The 22,829-nt window shown below is 55.0% G+C and overlaps 1 protein-coding gene across 7 annotated transcripts; it reads left to right on the forward strand.

Annotated features, from left to right (window-relative positions):
• The first annotated feature begins 1,807 nt into the window (after window positions 1–1,807).
• LOC120385010 (zinc finger protein 239-like) lies at window positions 1,808–19,081 on the forward strand. Of its 7 annotated transcripts, none has more exons than XM_039504096.1 (5): window positions 1,808–1,823; window positions 3,236–3,329; window positions 11,695–11,821; window positions 13,007–13,120; window positions 17,645–19,081. In XM_039504096.1, the coding sequence occupies exons 2-5, from the start codon at window positions 3,306–3,308 to the stop codon at window positions 18,577–18,579; spliced, it is 1,200 nt and encodes a 399-aa protein (XP_039360030.1). In that variant the 5' UTR covers window positions 1,808–1,823; window positions 3,236–3,305; the 3' UTR covers window positions 18,580–19,081. The 7 variants fall into 7 exon arrangements, with proteins under 7 accessions (XP_039360030.1, XP_039360032.1, XP_039360034.1 ...); XM_039504098.1 differs by lacking the exons at window positions 1,808–1,823; window positions 3,236–3,329 and adding exons at window positions 7,639–7,897; window positions 10,514–10,595; XM_039504094.1 differs by lacking the exons at window positions 1,808–1,823; window positions 3,236–3,329 and adding an exon at window positions 8,802–8,878.
• Window positions 19,082–22,829: the final 3,748 nt, after the last annotated feature.

Below are 22,829 nucleotides of genomic sequence, written 5' to 3' on the forward strand. Positions count from 1 at the left end.
GAGGTTTGGGGTGCAGCAGGGGCTCTGAGCTGGGTATGCGAGGTTGGGGTGTGGGGTTGAGGGCTCCAGCTGGGGGTGCGGGTTCTGGGGTGAGGCTGGGGATGAGAGGTTGGGGTGCGGCATGGGGCTCCGAGCTGGGGATGAGTGGTTGGGGTGGGGGGATGAGGGCTCCTGCTGGGGGTGCGGGTTCTGGGGTGAGGCTGGGGATGAGGGTTTTGGGGTGCAGCAGGGGGCTCCGAGCTGGGGATGAGAGGTTGGGGTGTGGGGATGAGGGCTCCAGCTGGGGGTGCGGGTTCTGGGGTGAGGCTGGGGATGAGAGGTTTGGGGTGCAGCAGGGGGCTCCGAGCTGGGGATGAGAGGTTGGGCTGTGGGGATGAGGGCTCCAGGTGGGGTTGCGGGTTCTGGGGTGAGGCTGGGGATGAGAGGTTTGGGGTGCAGCAGGGGGCTCCGAGCTGGGGATGAGAGGTTGGGGTGTGGGGGGTGAGGGCTCCAGCTGGGGGTGCGGGTTCTGGGGTGAGGCTGGGGATGAGAGGTTTGGGGTGCAGCAGGGGGCTCCGAGCTGGGGATGAGAGGTTGGGGTGTGGGGGTGAGGGCTCCAGCTGGGGGTGCGGGTTCTGGGGTGAGGCTGGGGATGAGGGATTTGCGGTGTCGGAGGGGGCTCCGAGCTGGGGATGAGAGGTTGGGGTGTGGGGGATGAGGGCTCCAGCTGGGGGTGCGGGTTCTGGGGTGAGGCTGGGGATGAGAGGTTTGGGGTGCAGCAGGGGGCTCCGAGCTGGGGATGAGAGGTTGGGGTGTGGGGGATGAGGGCTCCAGCTGGGGGTGCGGGTTCTGGGGTGAGGCTGGGGATGAGAGGTTTGGGGTGCGGCAGGGGGCTCCGAGCTGGGGATGAGAGGTTGGGGTGTGGGGATGAGGGCTCCAGCTGGGGGTGCGGGTTCTGGGGTGAGGCTGGGGATGAGAGGTTGGGGTGCAGCAGGGGGCTCCGAGCTGGGGATGAGAGGTTGGGGTGTGGGGATGAGGGCTCCAGCTGGGGGTGCGGGTTCTGGGGTGAGGCTGGGGATGAGAGGTTTGGGGTGCAGCAGGGCGCCCCACGTGTCCCGATATGATCTCGATCCCATCTGGTCACCCTGACCCTGCCTCTGCCCTGCTGTGCCGCTAACCAGACTGAAGGCCGGAGCTCCCGGGCTCCCTTTTCGACCAGGTGTTGCAGCGGAAACCCGGACACCGCCCTGGACCCAGCCCCTGTAACAGTCCGCACTGGGGAAGGCGCCGGCCGGCAATGAGCCCCTCCATCCCTGCGCTGCGTCCCGCCCCGGCTCTGCCCTGCTCGGGTGCCCGGCTCGGGCTGGATGGGTCCCTGGGGGTCATCGCTCGCCCCCACCCGCCGTGATTCCCGGCGGGCCGGCGCCCCGGGAGCGCGGGGCAGAGCTGGGGGGGGGGACGGGCCCCTCGTTTCGCACAGGGACTCCGCGGGCTCGTGCGGGGCGCGGGGCGGGGCGGGGATCCCGGTAAGTTGCCCCCTCCCAAAGGGCGCCCCAGCCACGCCCACTGGCTGCACCCCGCTGGGGCCTGACCCTGCCCTCCGGGCCCTTCCTCTGCCTGAACCATGGACCCCCCGGGGCAGGTGGGAGCTGAGCGGGGGGCACCTGCAGCGGGCGCGTTCGCCACGAGGGGCCGCGGCGCTGGCTGAGCCGGAGCGCTCAGGGCTGCAAGCGGCAGCCAGAGACGTCGCCCGGCGGCCGAGCAGCTCGGCGCTGCGCTTGTCAGGCCTGGGCCAGGCGGGGCGGGGCTCGGCCTGGCGGCGCGGCACGGAACGTTGCGGAGCGGTGCGTGCGGCCCTTCCCCTCCCCTGCCTGGAGAGCCTCGCTCAGAGACCCCGCCCCGCCCGAGGAGATCCCACAGACCCCGCCCTGCCCCTCGCGGGCAGAGACTCCTCACTGAGACCCCGCCCCACCCCACTCCCCACAAACCCCGCCCCTCTCCCACAGACCCTGCCCTGCCCAGACCCTGCCCCCTCCCTGCGGGGCAGAGACTCTCACTCAGACCCCGCCCCTCCCCCCACAGACCCCACCCCTGCTCCTTCCCTCCCGCGGGTCAGAGACTCCTCACTCAGACCCCGCCCCCTCCCCACTGCCCCACAGACCCCTGCCCCTGCCCCCCGCAGGGCAGAGACTCCCACTCAGACCCCTCCCCGCCCCCACAGACCCTGCCCCTGCCCTCCCACAGGGCAGAGACTCCTCACTCAGACCCCGCCCACTCCCACAGACCCCGCCCCCTCTCCCCACAGACCCTGCCCCGCCCAGACCCTGCCCCCTGCCCCTCCCGCGGGGCAGAGACTCCCTCACTCAGACCCCGCCCAGCCCCCACAGACCCCGCCCCCTGCCCCTCCCGCGGGGCAGAGACTCCTCACTGAGACCCCGCCCCGCCCCCACTCCCCACAAACCCCGCCCCTCTCCCACAGACCCTGCCCTGCCCAGACCCTGCCCCTGCCCCCGCGGGCAGAGACTCCTCACTCAGACCCCGCCCACTCCCCACAGACCCCGCCCCTGCCCTCGCGCAGGGCAGAGACTCCTCACTCAGACCCCGCCCCGCCCCCACAGACCCCGCCCCCTGCCCCCCCGCGGGGCAGAGACTCCCACACGCAGACCCCGCCCCGCCCCCACAGACCCCGCCCCTTCCCCTCCCGCGGGGCGAGACTCCCTCACGCAGACCCCGCCCAGCCCCCTCTCCCCCCTGCCCGTAGGAACCAGACCCCCCCAGAAACCAGAGGCGAGCCAGACCCACGTGGCCCCCGGAATGCGGTGCCCAGAGCTGCCCTTGTGCTGCAGACCCATCTGCACCTTCACCGGGGGGGGGGGGATGGGCAGGGGAGGGTGCCTGGAACCCATGGTGGGAGCCAGTTCACAGGGGGAGCCCGCTCCACAGCGCAGTTGAAATGAGTGAGGGTTTGTCTGCACTGACAGCGGCAGCGTTTTAACCGCACAGTGTGGTCGGTGCCAGAGCTTTCCCAGCGCTGTAGGAAAACCACCTCCAGGAGAGGCGCAGCTCCCAGCGCTGGGATCCTGTCTACACTGGCGAGTTACTGCGCTGAGACTCGCTGCGCTCAGGGGGGTGGTTTTTCAGCGCAGTAACTTGCCAGTGTAGACAAGCCCCACGTGTGCAGGGCCTGGGTGAGAGAATCAGGGGGTGAACTGAAGCCCCTTCTGAAACCTCTTCAATGCCCTTCTCACCCTCACAGGCTGCAGAGTAACAACCAGGTTTCACTCCAGATTCACTCCAGATTGTCACCTTGTCCCAGGGGAAGGGAAATGGATTCTGTGAAGCAAGCTCAGGTAGGGGATTGTCAAGGGGTTGTAGAGGCGGAGCCTTTGCCTTTGCCTGACTGTGCAGTGGAAAGGGGAGGGAGCAGGACATGCAGAAGTGGGGGGAGACATCACAAGCTTTTAAGCAATAAAATACCCCCTCCTTGTTCAGCCGCCTGTCCCCTCCCCAGTTTGCCTCTCACTCCCCCTCCCACATCCCAGCACCCTCCTCAGTCTGCTGCCTGTCCCCTCCCCACTGTGCCTGTCATCACCCCCCCCACACACACATCCCAGGCACCCTCCTCAGTCTGTCGCCTGTCCTCCCCTGTGCCTGTCATCACCCCCCACACACGCATCCCAGGCACCCTCCTCAGTCTGTCGCCTGTCCCCTCCCCCCTGTGCCGGTCATCACCCACCCCACACACATCCCCAGCACCTCCTCAGTCTGCTGCCTGTCCCCTCCCCCCTGTGTCTGTCATCACCCCCCCACACGCATCCCAGGCACCCTCCTCAGTCTGTCGCCTGTCCCCTCCCCACTGTGCCTGTCATCCACCCCCCCCACACACATCCCCAGCACCCTCCTCAGTCTGCTGCCTGTCCCCTCCCCACTGTGCCTGTCATCACACCCCCACACACATCCCCAGCACCCTCCTCAGTCTGTCGCCTGTCCCCTCCCCACTGTGCCTGTCATCACCCCCCCACACACATATCCCAGGCACCCTCCTCAGTCTGCTGCCTGTCCCCTCCCCACTGTGCCTGTCATCACACCCCCACACACATCCCAGGCACCCTCCTCAGTCTGTCGCCTGTCCCCTCACCACTGTGCCTGTCATCACCCCCCCCCACACACATCCCCAGCACCCTCCTCAGTCTGTCGCGTGTCCTCCCACTGTGCCTGTCATCACCCCACACACATCCCCAGCACCCTCCTCAGTCTGTGGCCTGTCCCCTCCCCACTGTGCCTGTCATCACCCCCCACACATCCCCAGCACCCTCCTCAGTCTGTCGCCTGTCCCCTCCCCACTGTGCCTGTCATCACCCCCACACACATCCCAGCACCTCCTCAGTCTGTCGCCTGTCCTCCCCACTGTGCCTGTCATCACCCCACACACATCCCAGGCACCCTCCTCAGTCTGCTGCCTGTCCCCTCACCACTGTGCCTGTCATCACCCCACACACACATCCCCAGCACCCTCCTCAGTCTGCCACCTGTCCTCCCCACTGTGCCTGTCATCACACATCCCAGGCACCCTCCTCAGTCTGCTGCCTGTCCCTCCCACTGTGCCTGTCATCTACCCCCACACGCATCCCAGGCACCCTCCTCAGTCTGCTGCCTGTCCTCCCCACTGTGCCTGTCATCACCCCCCACACGCATCCCAGGCACCCTCCTCAGTCTGCCGCCTGTCCCTCCCCACTGTGCCTGTCATCACCCCCACACACACATCCCAGGCACCCTCCTCAGTCTGCCGCCTGTCCCCTCCCACTGTGCCTGTCATCACCCCACACACGCATCCCAGGCACCCTCCTCAGTCTGCTGCCTGTCCCCTCACCACTGTGCCAGACATCACCCCCCACACACGCAGCCCAGGCACCCGCCACAGTCTGCTGCCTGTCCTCCCCACTGTGCCTGTCATCACCCCACACACTCATCCCAGGCACCCTCCTCAGTCTGCCGCCTGTCCCCTCCCCACTGTGCCTGTCATCACCCCCCACAGACGCATCCCAGGCACCCTCCTCAGTCTGCTGCCTGTCCTCCCCACTGTGCCTGTCATCACCCCACACGCATCCCAGCACCCTCCTCAGTCTGTCGCCTGTCCCCTCCCACTGTGCCTGTCATCACCCCACACGCATCCCAGCACCTCCTCAGTCTGTCGCCTGTCCTCCCCACTGTGCCTGTCATCACCCCTCACATCCCCAGCACCCTCCTCAGTCTGCTGCCTGTCCCCTCCCCACTGTGCCTGTCATCACCCCACACACGCATCCCAGGCACCTCCTCAGTCTGTCGCCTGTCCCTCCCCACTGTGCCTGTCATCACCCCCACACACGCATCCCAGGCACCCTCCTCAGTCTGTCGCCTGTCCTCCCCACTGTGCCTGTCATCACCCCACACGCATCCCAGGCACCTCCTCAGTCTGCTGCCTGTCCTCCCCACTGTGCCTGTCGTCACCCCACACGCATCCCAGCAACCTCCTCAGTCTGTCGCCTGTCCTCCCCACTGTGCCTGTCATCACCCTCACATCCCCAGCACCCTCCTCAGTCTGCTGCCTGTCCTCCCCACTGTGCCTGTCATCACCCCACACATGCATCCCAGGCACCCTCCTCAGTCTGTCGCCTGTCCCCTCCCACTGTGCCTGTCATCACCCCTCACATCCCCAGCACCTCCTCAGTCTGCCGCCTGTCCTCCCCACTGTGCCTGTCATCACCCCACACGCATCCCAGGCACCCTCCTCAGTCTGTCGCCTGTCCCCTCCCACTGTGCCTGTCATCACCCTCACATCCCCAGCACCCTCCTCAGTCTGTCGCCTGTCCTCCCCAGGTTGCCTGTCACTCCCCTCCCACATCCCAGCACCCTCCTCAGTCTGCTGCCTGTCTCTCCCACTGTGCCTGTCATCACCCCCACACACACACATCCCAGGCACCCTCCTCAGTCTGTCGCCTGTCCCTCCCCACTGTGCCTGTCATCACCCCCACACACATCCCCAGCACCCTCCTCAGTCTGTCGCCTGTCCTCCCCACTTTGCCTGTCATCACCCCACACACATCCCCAGCACCCTCCTCAGTCTGTCGCCTGTCCCCTCCCACTGTGCCTGTCATCACCCCACACACATCCCCAGCACTCTCCTCAGTCTGTCGCCTGTCCTCCCCACTGTGCCTGTCATCACCCCCACACACATCCCCAGCACCCTCCTCAGTCTGTCGCCTGTCCTCCCCACTGTGCCTGTCATCACCCCACACACATCCCCAGCACCCTCCTCAGTCTGTCGCCTGTCCTCCCCACTGTGCCTGTCATCACCCCACACGCATCCCAGGCACCCTCCTCAGTCTGCCGCCTGTCCTCCCCACTGTGCCTGTCATCACCCCACACACGCATCCCAGGCACCCTCCTCAGTCTGCCGCCTGTCCCCTCCCCACTGGGCCTGGCATCCACCCGCACACATCCCCAGCACCCTCCTCAGTCTGTCGCCTGTCCTCCCCACTGTGCCTGTCATCCACCCCCACATCTCCAGCACCTCCTCAGTCTGTCGCCTGTCCTCACCACTGTGCCTGTCATCACCCCCCACACGCATCCCCAGCACCCTCCTCAGTCTGTCGCCTGTCCTCACCACTGTGCCTGTCATCACCCCACACGCATCCCCCGCACCCTCCTCAGTCTGTCGCCTGTCCCCTCCCCACTGTGTCTGTCATCCACCCCCCCACATCCCCAGCACCCTCCTCAGTCTGTCGCCTGTCCCCTCCCCACTGTGCCTGTCATCACCCCCCACACATCTCCAGCACCCTACTCAGTCTGCCGCCTGTCCCTTCCCCACTGTGCCTGTCATCCACCCCCCCACAGCTCCCGCCCCCTCCTCAGTCGGCCGCCGGGCCCCCCCCCACGGTGGCTGTCATCACCCTCCCACCTCCCAGGCACCCTCCTCAGTCTGCCACCTGTCCCCTCCCCAGCGTGCCTGTCATCCACCCCCACACATCTCCAGCACCCTCCTCAGTCTGCCGCCTGTCCCTTCCCCACTGTGCCTGTCATCACCCCCCCCACACACATCCCCAGCACCCTCCTCAGTCTGCCACCTGTCCCCTCCCCACTGTGCCTGTCATCCACCCCTCCACATCTCCAGCACCCTACTCAGTCAGCCGCCTGTCCCTTCCCCACTGTGCCTGTCATCCACCCTCGCACACACATCCCCAGCACCCTCCTCAGTCTGCCGCCTGTCCCTTTCCCACTGTGCTTGTCATCCACCCCCACACACACATCCCCAGCACCTTCCTCAGTCTGCCGCCTGTCCCCTCCCCACTGTGTCTGTCATCCACCCCCACACACACATCCCCAGGACCTTCCTTAGTCTGCAGCCTGTCCCCTCCCCAGCGTGCCTCTGTGGCATTCTGTATCTCAAGGTAGCACCCTGGAACCTCCATATTCACCCCTGTGATAAGAGTAGGATCACTGTTTTGTACAAAGTCTGCCTTGTGAGGTTTCATTTTAAAAGCCTTAATCTGTTGAACATTAATATCCTGTGGGATTGGATGTGCTATTGTTACATATGAAGTTATGAAGTATTGCTGTATGCGTCACTGACATATGTTGTGAAGTTGGGAACACCCACAGCCAGCCTTTTGGTTACAACAAAGGAGTAGCCATCAATACCCCGAGGACGTTAATGACTCATCAACGCCTGGGTCAGTAGCCCAGAGGAGGCACATACACTATAGGAGGAGACTAATCCACATTACAGCAAATATCTTTCCAGCAAGCTGGAAGATATCACTTGACCCCTTCCCCCCATCTCAACATCTGGAAGCACGTCTGAAAGACAACGGCCCCAGGCTGGAAGGTGGTCCCAGGCTTTGCATTGAGGAGCTGTAACCTACTTTGACCAGCTGTCAGGGTGAGAAAAGCTGTTTGATTCAACTCTTGCCTAGACTAAGGCTGTGTCTACACTGGCAACTGAATGACAAAACTTTTGTCTTTCAGTGGTGTTAACCCCGCACCCCCCACCCCGAAAGACAAAAGTTTTGCCACGACAGGTGTCTGTGTGAATGGCATGTTGTCGGCAGGAGCACTCTCCTGCCAACAACGCAAACACAGCTCATTGAGGGTGGACGTTTTTTGTCAACAGGAGAGCCGACAAACAGCGGCTGCACTGCACGACTTTTAGTGGCACGGCTGTAGCGACACAGCCATGTTGGTAAAAGCTGTGTAGTGTAGACATAGTCGTAAAGTTTAGGATTTAGAGTGCGTGTTTACTTTTGATTTCTTTAAGGTAACTCTCTTTGACATTTACGCCTGCCACTTATAATCACTTACAATCTCTCTCTCAGTAGTTAACAAACTTACTTTAATGTTCTATCCTTACCAGTGAGTTTGCTAAAGTGCTTGGGAAATCTCAGATTCCAAAGGCTGTTGCATTTCCCCTTTCCTATGGAGAAGGGGCAAACTAGGTGATGAGTTTGCAGGCTGCTGGTCCAGTTCGGGGGTGCAAGACTGCGGAGTTGGGGGGAATTGGCTGGAGTCTGTTGATGGTTCGTGAGTGGCTGGGAGATCATTCATGCAACACAGCTGGGTGTGTCCCTGCCTGTGGGTGGCTGTGTAAATGCAGTGCCTGGCAGAGGCTTGTAGCCAGACATCAGCATCACAGCGTGAGGCAGCCCAGGCTGGTGGAACAGAGGGCTCAGCGGTCCCACAGCCCAGCTTGTACCCCAGGACCTTGTCACAGCCTCTCAACCTACGCCTCCCATGTCCCAACATCCTCCTCAGTCTGGTACTAGAGAAATTCTCCAGCCGCCATTTTGTCTGCCTCACCCCTATTCAGAACAGACAAGAGTGGCTCCACTCTATGCTGCCGATTTTAAGCATGCTCAGTACTGAGGTAGGGTGAAAAGTTCAGCTAATTGGCAGAAAGTCCAGGGTTTCTAAGATGGGGTCCCAGCAAAGAGACAGCTATGAGTGTGCGTGTGTGTGTATGAACAGAAAGAATCACACCTCTGACTGGTAAAGAGTAGCAGCGAGCGTGTGCAAAATGGATAGCTACTGAGCATGTCTAGTATGGGGTGAGGAAGAGAGCTGTTAGCTGGTCAGCTGACTGGCTACAGCTCACTCATATCAGTTTTACAGCTTGTCCTAAAATCAGAGATCCTCAGTCACAGCTCTGAGGTAGTGGTGAATACTGAGCGAGGATCTGCGAATGAGGTGATGGCTTCCAAGGCTAGAAAGGTTCACTAGAAGAGAGCCAGCATGCAGGAGGGTTTGGATTAGAAAGAAAGAGAGAGTCAATCAGGAAAGTGGGACAAATTAGAAGCCAGCCAGGGAAGAGCTACTGGAAACATATTAGAAAAGGTGCTGCAGAGAGAGAGAAAAAACCGGAGCGGAGCAGAATTGACTGACCAGGAACTGAAAAGCAACAGTGATTAAAGAAAAATACCGAAGTATTTATAACAATGATTTAAAGTGATACCAACGGATATATAAAGTAAGCCTGCTATTCTTTTAATTATAGCAGAGAATAGGCACAGTGTAGGATAGTATATAGGATTAGTGTGTGTGTGAGTTTATAAGAATGCATACGATTGTGTTACCCATTGCAAGCTAACTATGTAAACTTGAAAGCAATTTAAGAAATTCTGTCAGCAATTTGCTACAGATGGCCAGTTTGGAACAAAGTGCTTCCCTTAGAATCATGTAAACTGTATGGCGGTTTCAATGCTTTGTAATTTGCAGTAGGGGATTTGTTTGATTCCTGTCTCTAGATTAGTTGTAGTGAGGATTGTTACTTTAATAAAAGGACACTTGTTTAGGAAAGAATACTGCCCCTGTCAGTTCCTTTATGTGCAGGTTATATTGTGTCCTTAGTGTTTTCCTTAACAACCCTGGGAATTTATACCTTGGGGAGGACAGATTAAGGGAGCAATAGGCAGGTCATTTACCTAGGGGCACCCAAAATCTGCCAGGACGAGTATCTCACAGCCAGGATTTGCAGTGACATCCAGCAACCCTTTCCAAACAGAGCAGGGTTTATTAGTGGGCTGGGACCCAGCATGGGGAAGCCCTGAGATTAGCAGAGAGAAGCTTTGGTTAAGGTCACAGGGTTAAGGTTAAGCCATAGCCCGTCCTGGCCAAGCCAGTGCAATCAGCCAGCCAAGCTGTGATGGATTCCATTACTGGCTCTGGCTCTTTGGGTGTGTCTACATAGCAACTAGACACCCACAGCTGGCCTGTGCCAGCTGACTCGGGCTGTGGGGCTGTTCCATTGCTGTGTAGCCATCTGAGCTGGAGCCCAGGCTGTAGGACCCTGTGAGGTGGGAGGTTCCCAGAGCTGGAAGTCTACACAGCAATGAAACAGCCCCTCAGCCAGAGCCCCATGAGCCCAAGTCAGCTGGGACAGGGCAGCAGCGGGTTTCCCTTTGCTGTGTAGACAGGCTCTGCCAGTCCAAAGCGAGAGCTCCATGTCTCTCCAGAAGGCAGCACCTAACCCTGCCACCTGGCACCTTTCCCCTTTGTTCTCCAGCTGGGGCCTCTGCTCAGCATCCCAGCCCAGCCATGGGGGAGGAGAGGGGAATCTCCTTCCTCCCGGTTGCTGGTTGCCAGGGGTGAGTGTCCCAGCCACTAGGGCTCCCACTGTCCTTTCAGATTCTCCATCGATCTGGGGGTCGGTTTCCAGCCAGCCCTTTAATGGCTCTGTCATTCCACCCCAGAAAGCGAGGTGACCACACCCCCCACACTCCCAGCCCCCCGACATGTCTTCTGTGCTGCTGCGGGAGCAGTGTTAACCCTCCTGCACCCACTGCGTAGCTATGCAAAGTAGAGAGGGAAACTGAGACACACACACATAGGAATCATAAAAAATATTAAAGAAAATTTCTACTTGGTCACACCTACCCCAATGCGCATTGGTCTGCACCCCCTGAGCCTGCCCCCACCCCATTGACCCTGCACTGTTCTTGGTTAAGCTCCTCCCCCCCACACACACACACTTCCCTTTTCATTCGTTTTCACACATCCTCTTTCCCCCTCGGACTGACTCCCTGTTGTCCCCCTCATCCCTTCTCCGTTTGCCACCCCCAACATGTGCCCTCCTCTGCATCCCATCCCGCCACACACACGTCCCCTGTGACCTTCCCAGTCTGCTCAGCTCACCCCACACACACATGCCGTCCACCTGCTTCTGCCTCTCCCCGCCTCTAGCTCCGTACACAGTCTGCCAACCCCAGAGCCCCAGCCACATCCCCCGAGGAGAGTCTGGCTTCAGCCTCCCTGAAAACAGTGGGAGCTGGTGGCCCCCTTCGCTAGGGGCAGCCTCTCTTCCACGCGTCAAATGGTGGGGAAATGGCAGCCATCTTGAGTCAGGGCTTCTTGGCATCAGGCTGTCCTCTCCCACAAAAGCCATGGCAGAGGCCAGCCATGTCGAACATGTGCGATTTCACTGCCAGGAATGCTGAGACCACACGTGTCAATTCCCAGATAAATATTGTGAGACCCGCAATAAAATTACTGGAGTTGTGGTTTCATCACAGTAACCACATGTTTTTAAACTAATCTTTCAGAAATGACCCCCCTCCCCATCTTCCCCAAGGACTGTTCCTGCTCTCTGTGGACATTCCCAGCTCTTTCTGTGACTGAGTTGGGGGGTGGGGGGAGCTGTGGCTGGGACAGCAGGTTGTAAGTGGGGGACTCTTGTTGTTGATACAGATGCCGGTGACCTTCGAGGAAGTGGCTGTGTATTTCACCCATGGGGAATGGGCCTTGCTGGACCCAGGTCAGAGAGCCCTGTACAGGGATGTCATGCAGGAGAATTACAGGAATGTGACCTCGCTGGGTAAGGACCCCTGTCCCCTCGGTGTTAGAAACTGGCATCTTTGACATGCCCAAGTCAGCTTCTGCTCAGGGTTCTTCCCTGATCCCTTAGATTTCAGGGGAATCAGCCCCATAGTCCCAGGCTCAGCAGGGTTAGGAAGGAGTAAAGCGTTTGCAGTGATGCTGTACCAGAGTCATAAAATCCCCCATTCAGTGGAGATCCCAGAATCAAAGATTATTAGGGTTGGAAGGGACCTCAAGAGATCATCTAGTCCAACCCCCTGCTCAAAGCAGAACCAATCCCCAAATCCCTAAATGGCCCCCTCAAGGATTGAACTCATAACCCTGGGTTTAGCAGGCCAATCTGCTCCTGCCCTCCGAAAGGCTCTCCAGGAATACTTCCCATCCCTTTGGTTTATACAAGGACACTGTAGTGGGGAGACGACTCACCCCTGTGGCGCATCCTTCTGGTCATCCTCGGGAATTAGCTCTTCCAGCCCGGAGCTCCCCCTGCAGGCCGGTGTCTCACCTGTCGCTGGCCCCCGTGTCCCTCCCGGACCCTGGTGCCTTTTACATCAGGGTTCTGCCCCCAGCAGTAACCCACAATTTGGGTCTCCTCACCCAGGGGAACCCTCAACCCTCTATCCCTACCTTGCCTCAGTGGCCACTGCCAGTCACCATCCAGCCCCCGTTCACTGGGGCAGACTGCAGTCTGCAAAACACTCCTCATCGGCAAGGGGGGTTAGGACCGGCTGCCTTTGCCTATCTCTGGCTGCCCCTCTGCAGCCCTGGTACCTATTTGGCCTTTTTAGCAAGGCCACAGCCTGGGCTTTTGCCAGGCTGGAGCTCCCCAGCTCCCTCTGCCATTCCCCAGCACTGCACCACCTCAGGTACCCGCCTCAGCTCCCAGGCAGTCAGGCCCTTCTCTCTCAGAAGCTAGAGAGAGACTGTCTTTTTGAGCTCCTGGCTCACAGCCCTTTTATAGGACCTGCTGTGGCGCGATGGGGGCGTGGCCCTAGCTGTGGGTCCTTCCCCAGTCAGCCCAGCCTTTACCCAGCCGCAGCCCTCTCCAGAGCTGCTTGTGACCCCTCTTTACTGGAGTGGGGCGGCTGCACTACAGACACCCACCCAGCCAGCGCATCTGGAAACAGCTGTCTGAGAACAATGGTAAAACTCAGCTTTCACTTCGTTTCTTTTCCCGGAGCAGGTTTTCCAATTCCCAAGCCCAGCGTGATCTCCCAGTTGGACAGAGGGGAAGAGCCATGGGTCTCTGATCTCCAGGGGTCCCAGGCTAGAGAGATCCAGAGAAACATCCCCAGAGGTGAGAAATTGGTTACACGGATGTGGAAACCGTCCGTCATTGACTTACAGTGCTGGGATTCCCATGCAGGCCCCTTGTGCTCCTCCGGTTCTAACTCATTGCCCCCAGGTCAGGATTGTCCTAGCATGTGTCATGTCCTGCTGGCAGACATAATTCATGGCTTTCCACACACCCTCACGGACTCCTGACAGTAGCTCCCTGCCCCCTGAGTTTTCAGATGGGATGTGGAGGCAAAATTGGCTGTTCTCCTTCCAGGTGTTTAAGAGCTGAGTAACCTATAGCCAGAGAGTTTTCCCTGGTGGTACCTGTCAGTTTGCCATGCATTTCTTCATGTATCCAGGCAAAGGAATAAAAGGTGGCACCACCCAGCACCCAGACAGCTACTTCTCACCCGCAGTGGCTGGTGGTCAGAGCTCTCCATCGGCTGTTGCTCACGGTTCCCTTTTTCTTCCGAGGAAACTTTTTTCTGTAAATAATTCTAGTAGCTTATTGTGTACCCATGTTTTTCCCACTGGAGATTTGGTTCTTTCTTATTTTATAAAGTTGTTTTTTCTTGTTTTTCTCTGGCGCTCTGTTACCTGGAACTGGGGGGTGTGGTTATGTCAAAGTCTCCTAGAGTTCAGCACTGTCTCACTTGCAGGGCGTCTCATCCACTGAACAGCCCTCACACTCGGTGAGGGGCACATTAGAGACAAATGCTCTATTTGTAGATCTTTCAAGGAAAGAACACAAAAATATAGGGCGCGTGCTGTACATCTCTTCTCAGACCTCAGTCATCTGGAGTCCAGTGCTTTGTCCTAGGCCAGGAGTTTTCCTATGGATCTTTGTTCCCCTTCTCCCACCATATCCTGTAAGAGCAGTAAGTCAGTCTCATGGCAAGACTTGACTTATCAATCAAAGAGCTTTTCTTCTTCAGAACCGGATTCTGGGAGCTGGAAAGCCTCAGCAGAGTCCTCATGGGAACTGTCAGGTACCAAGGTTAGAGCTCAGGTAGAGACTAGCTGCCCCCCAGTGCTGACAGTGAATCAGAGCAGGAAATCCAGCCATTGATTCCAGGACCAGAGCATGGTTCCTTGAGAATGGCTCTGACAATGTATTAAAGGCATCAACTTCAGTACTGCCAGAAACATTGTTGTGACCCACGACACCTGATGCTCATGCAGTGTCATGAGATTTGTCATGCAATGTCTGTCTGTGGGTGCAGGATTCCCCTTTGGTGCAACAAGATCCAACTCTGACTGCTCATAGGGTACAGCCTTTATTACACTCGGTGATGCCCTCATCACTGGCTAGAACATCTGTAGGATCAGTACCATCAGCCATGGCATTCTCGGCATCTTCAAAGCCTCCAGTACCGGTTTCTTCTACACAGATTGTTCCTATAGGACTCAAGCCATCAGTACCAACATTTAAACCTATTGCCAAGAGGCACAGATCCAAAGGCTGTACTCCGGTGAGTCCTAGTATCGCGCCATCGACTGCCCATATTCATTATCAGATTCAGAAGAAGAACCCCATACTTCTTGTTCTAGAGAGGAGATCTAGATTCTCTCCATTACATTCTTTGGAGACAAAATAGAGCATTCAGTGGAGATACCACAATGGGAGATCTAGACATAGATCTCCATAATGTTGTCGATGAACCCCATGTTATACGGGTCCATGCAGTAGCTGTACTGCAGCCCATGCGGCATCCCTCCAGCCTCAAGGCTGGCTTCTCCAGACTGTGTTTCTGGGAGTTGTGTGGGCGAGAGTTGAGTAAGGGGTAAGATTCACGTTATAGCTCAGGCTAATTGTGCTTTGAAGACACACTCTGCCAATAAGAAATAACTAATCTTTTTTCTCAAGTTACGGTGCCAGCTACCCTGAGATTAGAGATTAGTGTTATCTCATCCACAGGTTCTCTCTTTGAGCCTATGGCTTTTGTCCTCTTCAGTACTCATCCTAGGGTGACCACTCATGCACTCCCGGAAAATGGGACATTCTGGTACTTCCCAGAACGTCATGAGCCAGTTCTTGCTAACATGACCCCACCCCACCAGTGTGACTTCTCATGCATGGTGTGTGTGAGCTCACTGCACGTGGGGGGCAGAATTTTCAAGAACAGGCCACCGCACGCTCACCAGCATGCAAGGACACACTGGCAGGGGTGGAGTGGTGTGCTCTTCAGTATGTCTGATACTGGACAAAACCAGTTTTGTCTGAGTGCTGGATGGGGAAATGCTATAGACAAGCAGGACTCTCTGGTTTAAGAACATAAGAACATAAGAAAGGCCGTACCGGGTCAGACCAAAGGTCCATCTAGCCCAGTACCTGTCTACCGACAGTGGCCAATGCCAGGTGCCCCAGAGGGAGTGAACCTAACAGGCAATGATCAAGTGATCTCTCTCCTGCCATCCATCTCCATCCTCTGACGGACAGAGGCTAGGGACACCATTCTTACCCATCCTGGCTAATAGCCATTTATGGACTTAGCCACCATGAATTTATCCAGTCCCCTTTTAAACATTGTTATAGTCCTAGCCTTCACAACCTCCTCAGGTAAGGAGTTCCACAAGTTGACTGTGCGCTGCGTGAAGAAGAACTTCCTTTTATTTGTTTTAAACCTGCTGCCTATTAATTTCATTTGGTGACCCCTAGTTCTTGTATTATGGGAATAAGTAAATAACTTTTCCTTATCCACTTTCTCAACATCACTCATGATTTTATATACCTCTATCATGTCCCCCCTTAGTCTTCTCTTTTCCAAACTGAAGAGTCCTAGCCTCTTTAATCTTTCCTCATATGGGACCCTCTCTAAACCCCTAATCATTTTAGTTGCTCTTTTCTGAACCTTTTCTAGTGCTAGAATATCTTTTTTGAGGTGAGGAGACCACATCTGTACATAGTATTCGAGATGTGGGCGTACCATGGATTTATATAAGGGCAATAATATATTCTCAGTCTTATTCTCTATCCCCTTTTTAATGATTCCTAACATCCTGTTTGCTTTTTTGACCGCCTCTGCACACTGCATGGACATCTTCAGAGAACTATCCACGATAACTCCAAGATCTTTTTCCTGACTCGTTGTAGCTAAATTAGCCCCCATCATGTTGTATGTATAGTTGGGGTTATTTTTTCCAATGTGCATTATTTTACATTTATCCACATTAAATTTCATTTGCCATTTTGTTGCCCAATCACTTAGTTTTGTGAGATCTTTTGAAGTTCTTCACAATCTGCTTTGGTCTTAACTATCTTTAGCAGTTTAGTATCATCTGCCTTTGGTCTTAACTATCTTTAGCAGTTTAGTATCATCTGTTTAATACCAGACCAGTGGCCTGCCTAATTTATCAGCCAAGGTCACCTTTCCAGTGGCAGTTACTTCTACTAGAAGGGTTTGGAAGCCACAAGCATGAATTTCATATCACTCCCCCAACCCCTTGGTATACTCTCTTTATAAGACTAAAGTTGCTTTAAGGTTTCATCCACAGTTCTTCATCAAAGGCGGTTACTGATTTCCATCTCAATCAAACCATCTTTTCCCCTCCCTTTTCCCCCAAACCACATTCACGAAAGGTTCAGGAGAAACATCATTTGCTGGATGTCTGCTGGCCCTTGCCTTTTATCTGGACAGGGCAAAACAGTTTCACTCTTTGCCACAATGCTTTGTTTCCTGTGTGGAGAGAAAGAGAGGACAGGAGGTTCCCACGGGGGTGAATTTCTGGGAGGATCACCTCTCGTCTCACTACAAGTTATAATCTTGCAAAATTAAAACCTCCTTCCAAGCTGATGGCACTCTGTGTGAGAGCCTCAGCAGCTTTCCTACAGGACATTTCAATCCCAGATAACTGCAAGGCAGCAACCTGGTGTTGAAATCACACTGTTCCCAAGCATGGTGCCACTTCAGCCACTTCTAGAGACTGCGCTAGCTTTGGAAATTCTGAAAAGCAATTGCAGAGCAGCTAGACTCCAAACCCTCCTCCATAGAACACTGTTTGGGAGTCACCTGAAGTGGAATAGACGCACTGAATGGCTCAAAGAAAAAGAAATACATACCTGTACTGTCTTGCACATGTCTATTCCAGCACCCGCCCTGCTCCCTTCTCCTTCAGAGTCCATTATGATAGGATGCTGGTGCAAATGAACTGAGATGGTGCAGGGGGAGCTGTACCCTTCATGTCCTCACCTGGATGCATGAGGGCATGCATGACGCATGTGCCACCCCAGTGGGTACCACTGCAGAAACTCCAATTACAGTGCATTCAGCATTCACACCCCTACATTGGAATAGACATGAAGTGGAATAGACATGTGCAACATCTTGAAAGCATCAAATACAGTACATGTAGGTAGCTGATTTTTCCCTTCTCTCTTTCTTCATGGAAAGGGTTGGGGGAGGGGAGAGAATTCAACTCCTGATTTGTCAGTGTTCCCAGCAATTCTTTTGGTTTGTTTCTGCACTTTCCTGTTCTCCTTTTCTGCCTTCCTGTTCCCCTGGCACAGGGACTGACTCCTGTCTGGATTCTCTCCTTGTCCCAGCAGGTGATGAAACAGTGAGTGAGAGCAATGAAGAGAATTCTTGTCCCGCAGGTCCTGAGCGAATGGAACCAAAGGGGATGTTGCTGGGAAGGTGTGAAGGGGATGATTCACAGAGTCCTGGGCAGGCCAGAGAAACTCAGAGCAGGCCAGAGAAGCAGCAGGGAAACCCCCCAGGGAAGACACTGGGTGAATCCACTCACCGAGAGGGATGTCTGGAAGATCCCAATGTGGCCACGATCCAGGCGAGAATCTGCACTAAGGAGAAGCGGTTCGAATGTGCCGAGTGCAGGAAACGCTTCAGTTCTGGATCACACCTTGTTAGACATCAGAGATCACACACGGGAGAGACCCCCTATCGCTGCCCTGAGTGTGGGAAACAATTCAATGACCAATCAAACCTTATTAGACATCAGCGAACCCACACAGGAGAGAGACCCCATAAGTGCCCTGACTGCGGGAAATGCTTCAGTCAGAGGTCAGGCCTTATTGTACATCAGAGAATCCACACGGGAGAAAAATGCCATAAATGCCCTGACTGTGGACAAACCTTCACTCAGAGTGCACATGTAACTAGACATCGGAGGATTCACACGGGTGAGAGACCCTATGGATGCCCAGAGTGTGGAGAAAGCTTTGCTTGTACCTCAGACCTTATTATACACCTGAGAGTCCACACGGGGGAGAAACCCTATAGCTGCCCCAACTGTGGACAGAGCTTCACTCAGAGTCATCACCTTACTGACCATCAGAGAATTCACACAGGTGAGAGACCCTATGCCTGCCCCGACTGTGGGAAGAGCTTCAGACAAAAATCTGGTTTCAATGTCCATCGGAGAAGGCACACAGGAGAGTGCCCCTATCAATGTTCCATCTGTGAGGAAAGGTACAAGACCAAGACTTCCTTAATATTCCACATGAAACTCCACATCGACTAGTGCCAGCCACTTCCCCTCCTTTTCTCTCTGCGTCTGTAGAGATGGGGGGAATCATGAGGATAATAAAGAGTTGGCCAACGCCCTAGGGAGCCAAGTGGCTCCACTGTTGACGTGTGTGCTGTGTGTCTCAGGAGGATGGAGGCACCGGGAGCGTGACATTATTATTACTGTATTGCATTGTTCTCTGACCCTCTCCCGTCCCTTCCCGGCGCTCTCTGTCAGGGGCAGGCCGAAGGGTTCAGCTGGGTTTCCTGGTCCCTGTTTTCAGCTAGAGGCTCAGTTCACATTGTTGCACACTGGGATTATTCCGGAAATTGCCACCCCGGGAGGCATTTTACCCCTGTTTCGGTGTGAGGCAGTGGGGAGAGGAGGGGTCTGAAATTTCTGGGAAGTCGGGTGTCTGTGGAGTCTTTATTGCTCATTGAATGATTTTGTCAGTGTTGTTCAGTTATTTGTTCCCTCCCCCCAAATAAGATGCAAATAAAACTTCTGGCAAATCCCATTTTCCTGAGCAGCCTGGGAATTTCATTGGTTCTTGAGCTCTGGGAGGGGGAGAGGCCAAGTGTCCCAGACTGGGCGAGTTGCCTCTCTCTGCAGGAATCACTCCTTCCCCCATGTTCAGCCCTTTCACTGATGTCTCGGCCCATCCAGCTTTAGAAGCGAGAATGCAGATACATCCGTGTCTTGGCTCTTGCAGCTCTGATGGCCTCTGAGCTCGATCTTTGGGTCTTCCCTGACTCTCCACAAGGGCTTGAGTTGGGGTAGGGGAGAATCAGCCTCAGAAGCAGAATCCAGGATCCCTGGCTGGGTGGCAGCCCCAGAGGACAGGCACAGCTGGAGACGATGGGTAGATTTCCAGATGGGCAGCAGCCCGTCTCCGTCTCTCCAGCAGCGTCTCCAGCATCGGTGTGTCCAGCTCAGTGAGGAATCCAGTGACATTTCCCACGGACACAGAGCAGCCGCAGGGCCAGAACATCCCATATGTGGTCTGGCCCTGCGGCTGGCAAAGCTGGGTAGGTGGGGGTGAGAATAATTTGCCATGCAGAGTTCATATGGGAGGGCAAACACGGGCAGCACGAGTGGCTGAGGGAGACAGACAAGAGGCCGGGAGTTGGAGCCAAGGACCCAGGAGTTTGCCATGTGATAAAACAGCAGCAAAGGCCAGTGTGAGTCTCAGGCAAAGGCGGCCCACAGCGTGGAGCAGGGAGGGGAGAGTCACTCTCTGCCCAGCTCTGGGGACACCCACCTGGGAGCCTGGACCCAGCTGGCTGCCCAGGGCCCTGAGCTGCTGGGATCCTGCTAGTCCTGTTTCATGGCTCCCAGTCTGGGAGATTTCTTAATGAAACAGGATTGTGCCCAAGAACTCCTGGAAGGGGAAAGCTGCATGTCTTGGCTTGAGCCTGAGACACTCTTGCATGGGACTGTAGAGAGTCGGGAATCTCCCAGGTGTTTGCCAGATCAAATTCATTAGTGCCGTATCTTCGTAGTTTACCATGCTGCTCATGAAATACGCACACTTTGCAACAGCAGTACAAAAGGTAACATGGATAGAGACCCAACCCTGCTCCCAGGTGCAAATTACATGTAGAAACAGCCCCTGAGACAGTAAAAATACACCTACAGAAATGAATAAGTGGATCCATTTAGTGTGTGAAACTAGAATGAATTAGATTGTAAAAGTAGAATGGATTAAAGAAATGCTGTGTGTTCCTTTAAGCAGGGATGAGGAATGTTGAGATAAAGTTGTCAGGAAGAGAAACATTAAGGTATGTATCAAAGTTAGACTCAGGACTCACAGTTTGTCAGACCACTCTGTTTTATTAGCACAGCGCTCTGCTAATAACACCCAGATAATGTGAGCACCATGCAAGACACAAACTGTCTTATTTATACAGATAAAAGGGTGAGAACTTAACAAGCTAACAAAGGAAGCAGAATCAGATAAGTTTACCTGGGCTAGGCATGCATATCTTATTTCCTTACTAAATATTACCCATCTTCTGTTAATGTTTCGCCATTAGCACCATTGTTTATGCCTAATGTTTCTTTTCCTGGCACCTGTATTTCAACATTTCTTATTTCTGCTTAAAGGTACATACAACATTTCTTTAATCCATTCTTATTTTTACAATATAATTCATTCTACTTTCACATATGGAACAATGGATCCACATAAGCTAATGGTGGGACATTAGCAGGAGATCAGTAATAGTTAGTAAGGAAATAAGGTGTGCCTGTCTAGCCCCAGGTAAACTTATCAGTGCTGTTCCCTTTGTTATCTTGTTAAGTTTGCGCCCTTTTTATCTGTATAAATAAAGTTGCTTAAGCCTTGCATGGGACTCACACACTATCTGGGTGTATTGGCAGAGCGCTTTGCTAATAGAACAGAGGGATCTGACAAACTGTGAGTCCTGAGTCTGACTTTGACAATTTGGAGGTCCCACTGAGATGGCAACCGTCTTCACTGGGGCCGTGTGATTCCTGACAGTTTTTGCAGGATGACCGTGGCAGCCGGCACCTGGGCATGTGGCCCAAGTGGTCCTCCGCCGGAACGGAAGGTTGCACGATCACAGTGACGTCTATGCCATCAAACCTGTTGGTTCCCACTCTGTTCTGGTAGGGATCCCGGGATGTGACATCAGGAATCTGGTCAGGTAATTATTTCTGTGTTTTGTCCGGACTGAGGACTGTCCTGTCTCTGTGTCTATCCATCCTCCCTGTGGAGTGTTTGAGTCTGGGTGCCGTCTCTGTCCGGGGATCGGCCGACCAAGGGGTTCCTGTCCCTGCAGTCTGAGTGAGTGAAATCTGCACAATCGCAGCTGCCCCGTGCCTTGGGTAAAACCCTTGGTGTGAAAGCAAGGGCGATTGAGGCAGTAGCCTGTGGGCTCCTTTTGTGTGTTGCACCGGGCATCACTCTGACGAACCCGAATTTCCTTCTTGTGTGATTGGTGTGTGTGAAGTCCTCCTGTATGGGTAACCAGACATCTAAGTCGGGACAGTTCCCTAAAGGAACGCCAGCTCATTTTATGTATTTTAGGAAAGGTCCGGACTCCTGTAAATTTCTGGAAAAATGGTCTAGGTTAACTCAGAGGGATCTCAAAACTCATAGACTTTAAGGTCAAAAGGGACCATTTTGATCATCTAGTCTGACCTCCTGCACAATGCAGTGGCCACTGTTAGGATCTTGGGACAAAGACCAAGTGGACATCTTAAAAGACAAACTCGGCCAACCTAAAACTAATTATTGGCTAGAGGAGAGGTTGATTGTTTCATGCAGTGGTGGGAAGAGGCAAATCGTAGGTGGACAGAATCTAAACTCGCCTCTCTCAAAGATTCAAATGATAAGTTAAAAGCTTTATTGGAAGCCTCCTCTCCCACCACCAAACTGAGCGCTCCCCTTTACCCTGTTCTCTGAGAAGACTCGGATCGATCCCAACCCCCTTCATACTCCCATCTCATTGTGGAAGAGGATGAAGAAAGCCCCTTGTTAAAGTCTGGGGACGACGATGAGGAAGACACATTAATTGGCTTGGCAGCCTTGCGTTAGATCAATAGACGGTCACCAACCTCCCCAGTTCAGGAACAAGTCTCAAAGGTCAGCAGTTCAGGCCAGTCCGGATCATCCGATACTGCCCAGACCCATTCCTCTGGTACCCTTCAGACCCCGTTCCCCCGAAAACCTCCAGTCTGCCTGACTCCTCATACATACGCAGATAGCCTAAATAACGATTGGGTCCACCACTTGCGCTCTGGCTCTAAAACTCTCCAGGCTCCCCTCCGAATCCTGCATACTGGGGGCCAACAAGAAGGTCCCACTGGGAGCTATAAACCCTGGACTCACACAGAGCTCCATTCAATTGTAAAAGGCTTTCCAAAGCCCCTGGAAAATCCTACCAAATTCGCAGAGGAATTTTTGTTAGTGTGCGACACCTATGAACCCTCTGAGGCAGACCTCCTGCAGCTGTGCAAGCTACTTGTAACCCCTAGCGAGCATGGAAAATGGCTCACAGAGCAAATTGGCCCGTCAGTGAGCGCCACTCTAATTTGCCAGACACCGGTCCTGACGCTGAATACCAGAAAAAGTGTAAAGACTGAGCTAACCACCTACATGAGGCCATCCCTCGAGTATGGACTCCTAAAACCAACTGGACGGCCATACACTGCTGTAAACAGTGACAGGGAGAAAACCGGAGCGACTTGCACCCGGCTGACTGATGTTTTTCTGCAATACTCTGGTATACAGCAACCGG

This window comes from Mauremys reevesii, linkage group 17, assembly GCF_016161935.1.
Source record: "Mauremys reevesii isolate NIE-2019 linkage group 17, ASM1616193v1, whole genome shotgun sequence".
NCBI classification, from domain to species: domain Eukaryota; kingdom Metazoa; phylum Chordata; order Testudines; family Geoemydidae; genus Mauremys; species Mauremys reevesii.

Bases quoted from the DNA above. Each gene is read 5' to 3' on its own strand.
- LOC120385010 (XM_039504094.1), top strand. From the start codon at position 8,846: ATGCTGCCGATTTTAAGCATGCTCAGTACTGAG. The intron at 11,822-13,006 runs GTAAGGACCCCT...TTCCCGGAGCAG, and splicing joins CAGGAATGTGACCTCGCTGG to GTTTTCCAATTCCCAAGCCC. The intron at 13,121-17,644 runs GTGAGAAATTGG...TCCTTGTCCCAG, and splicing joins CCAGAGAAACATCCCCAGAG to CAGGTGATGAAACAGTGAGT.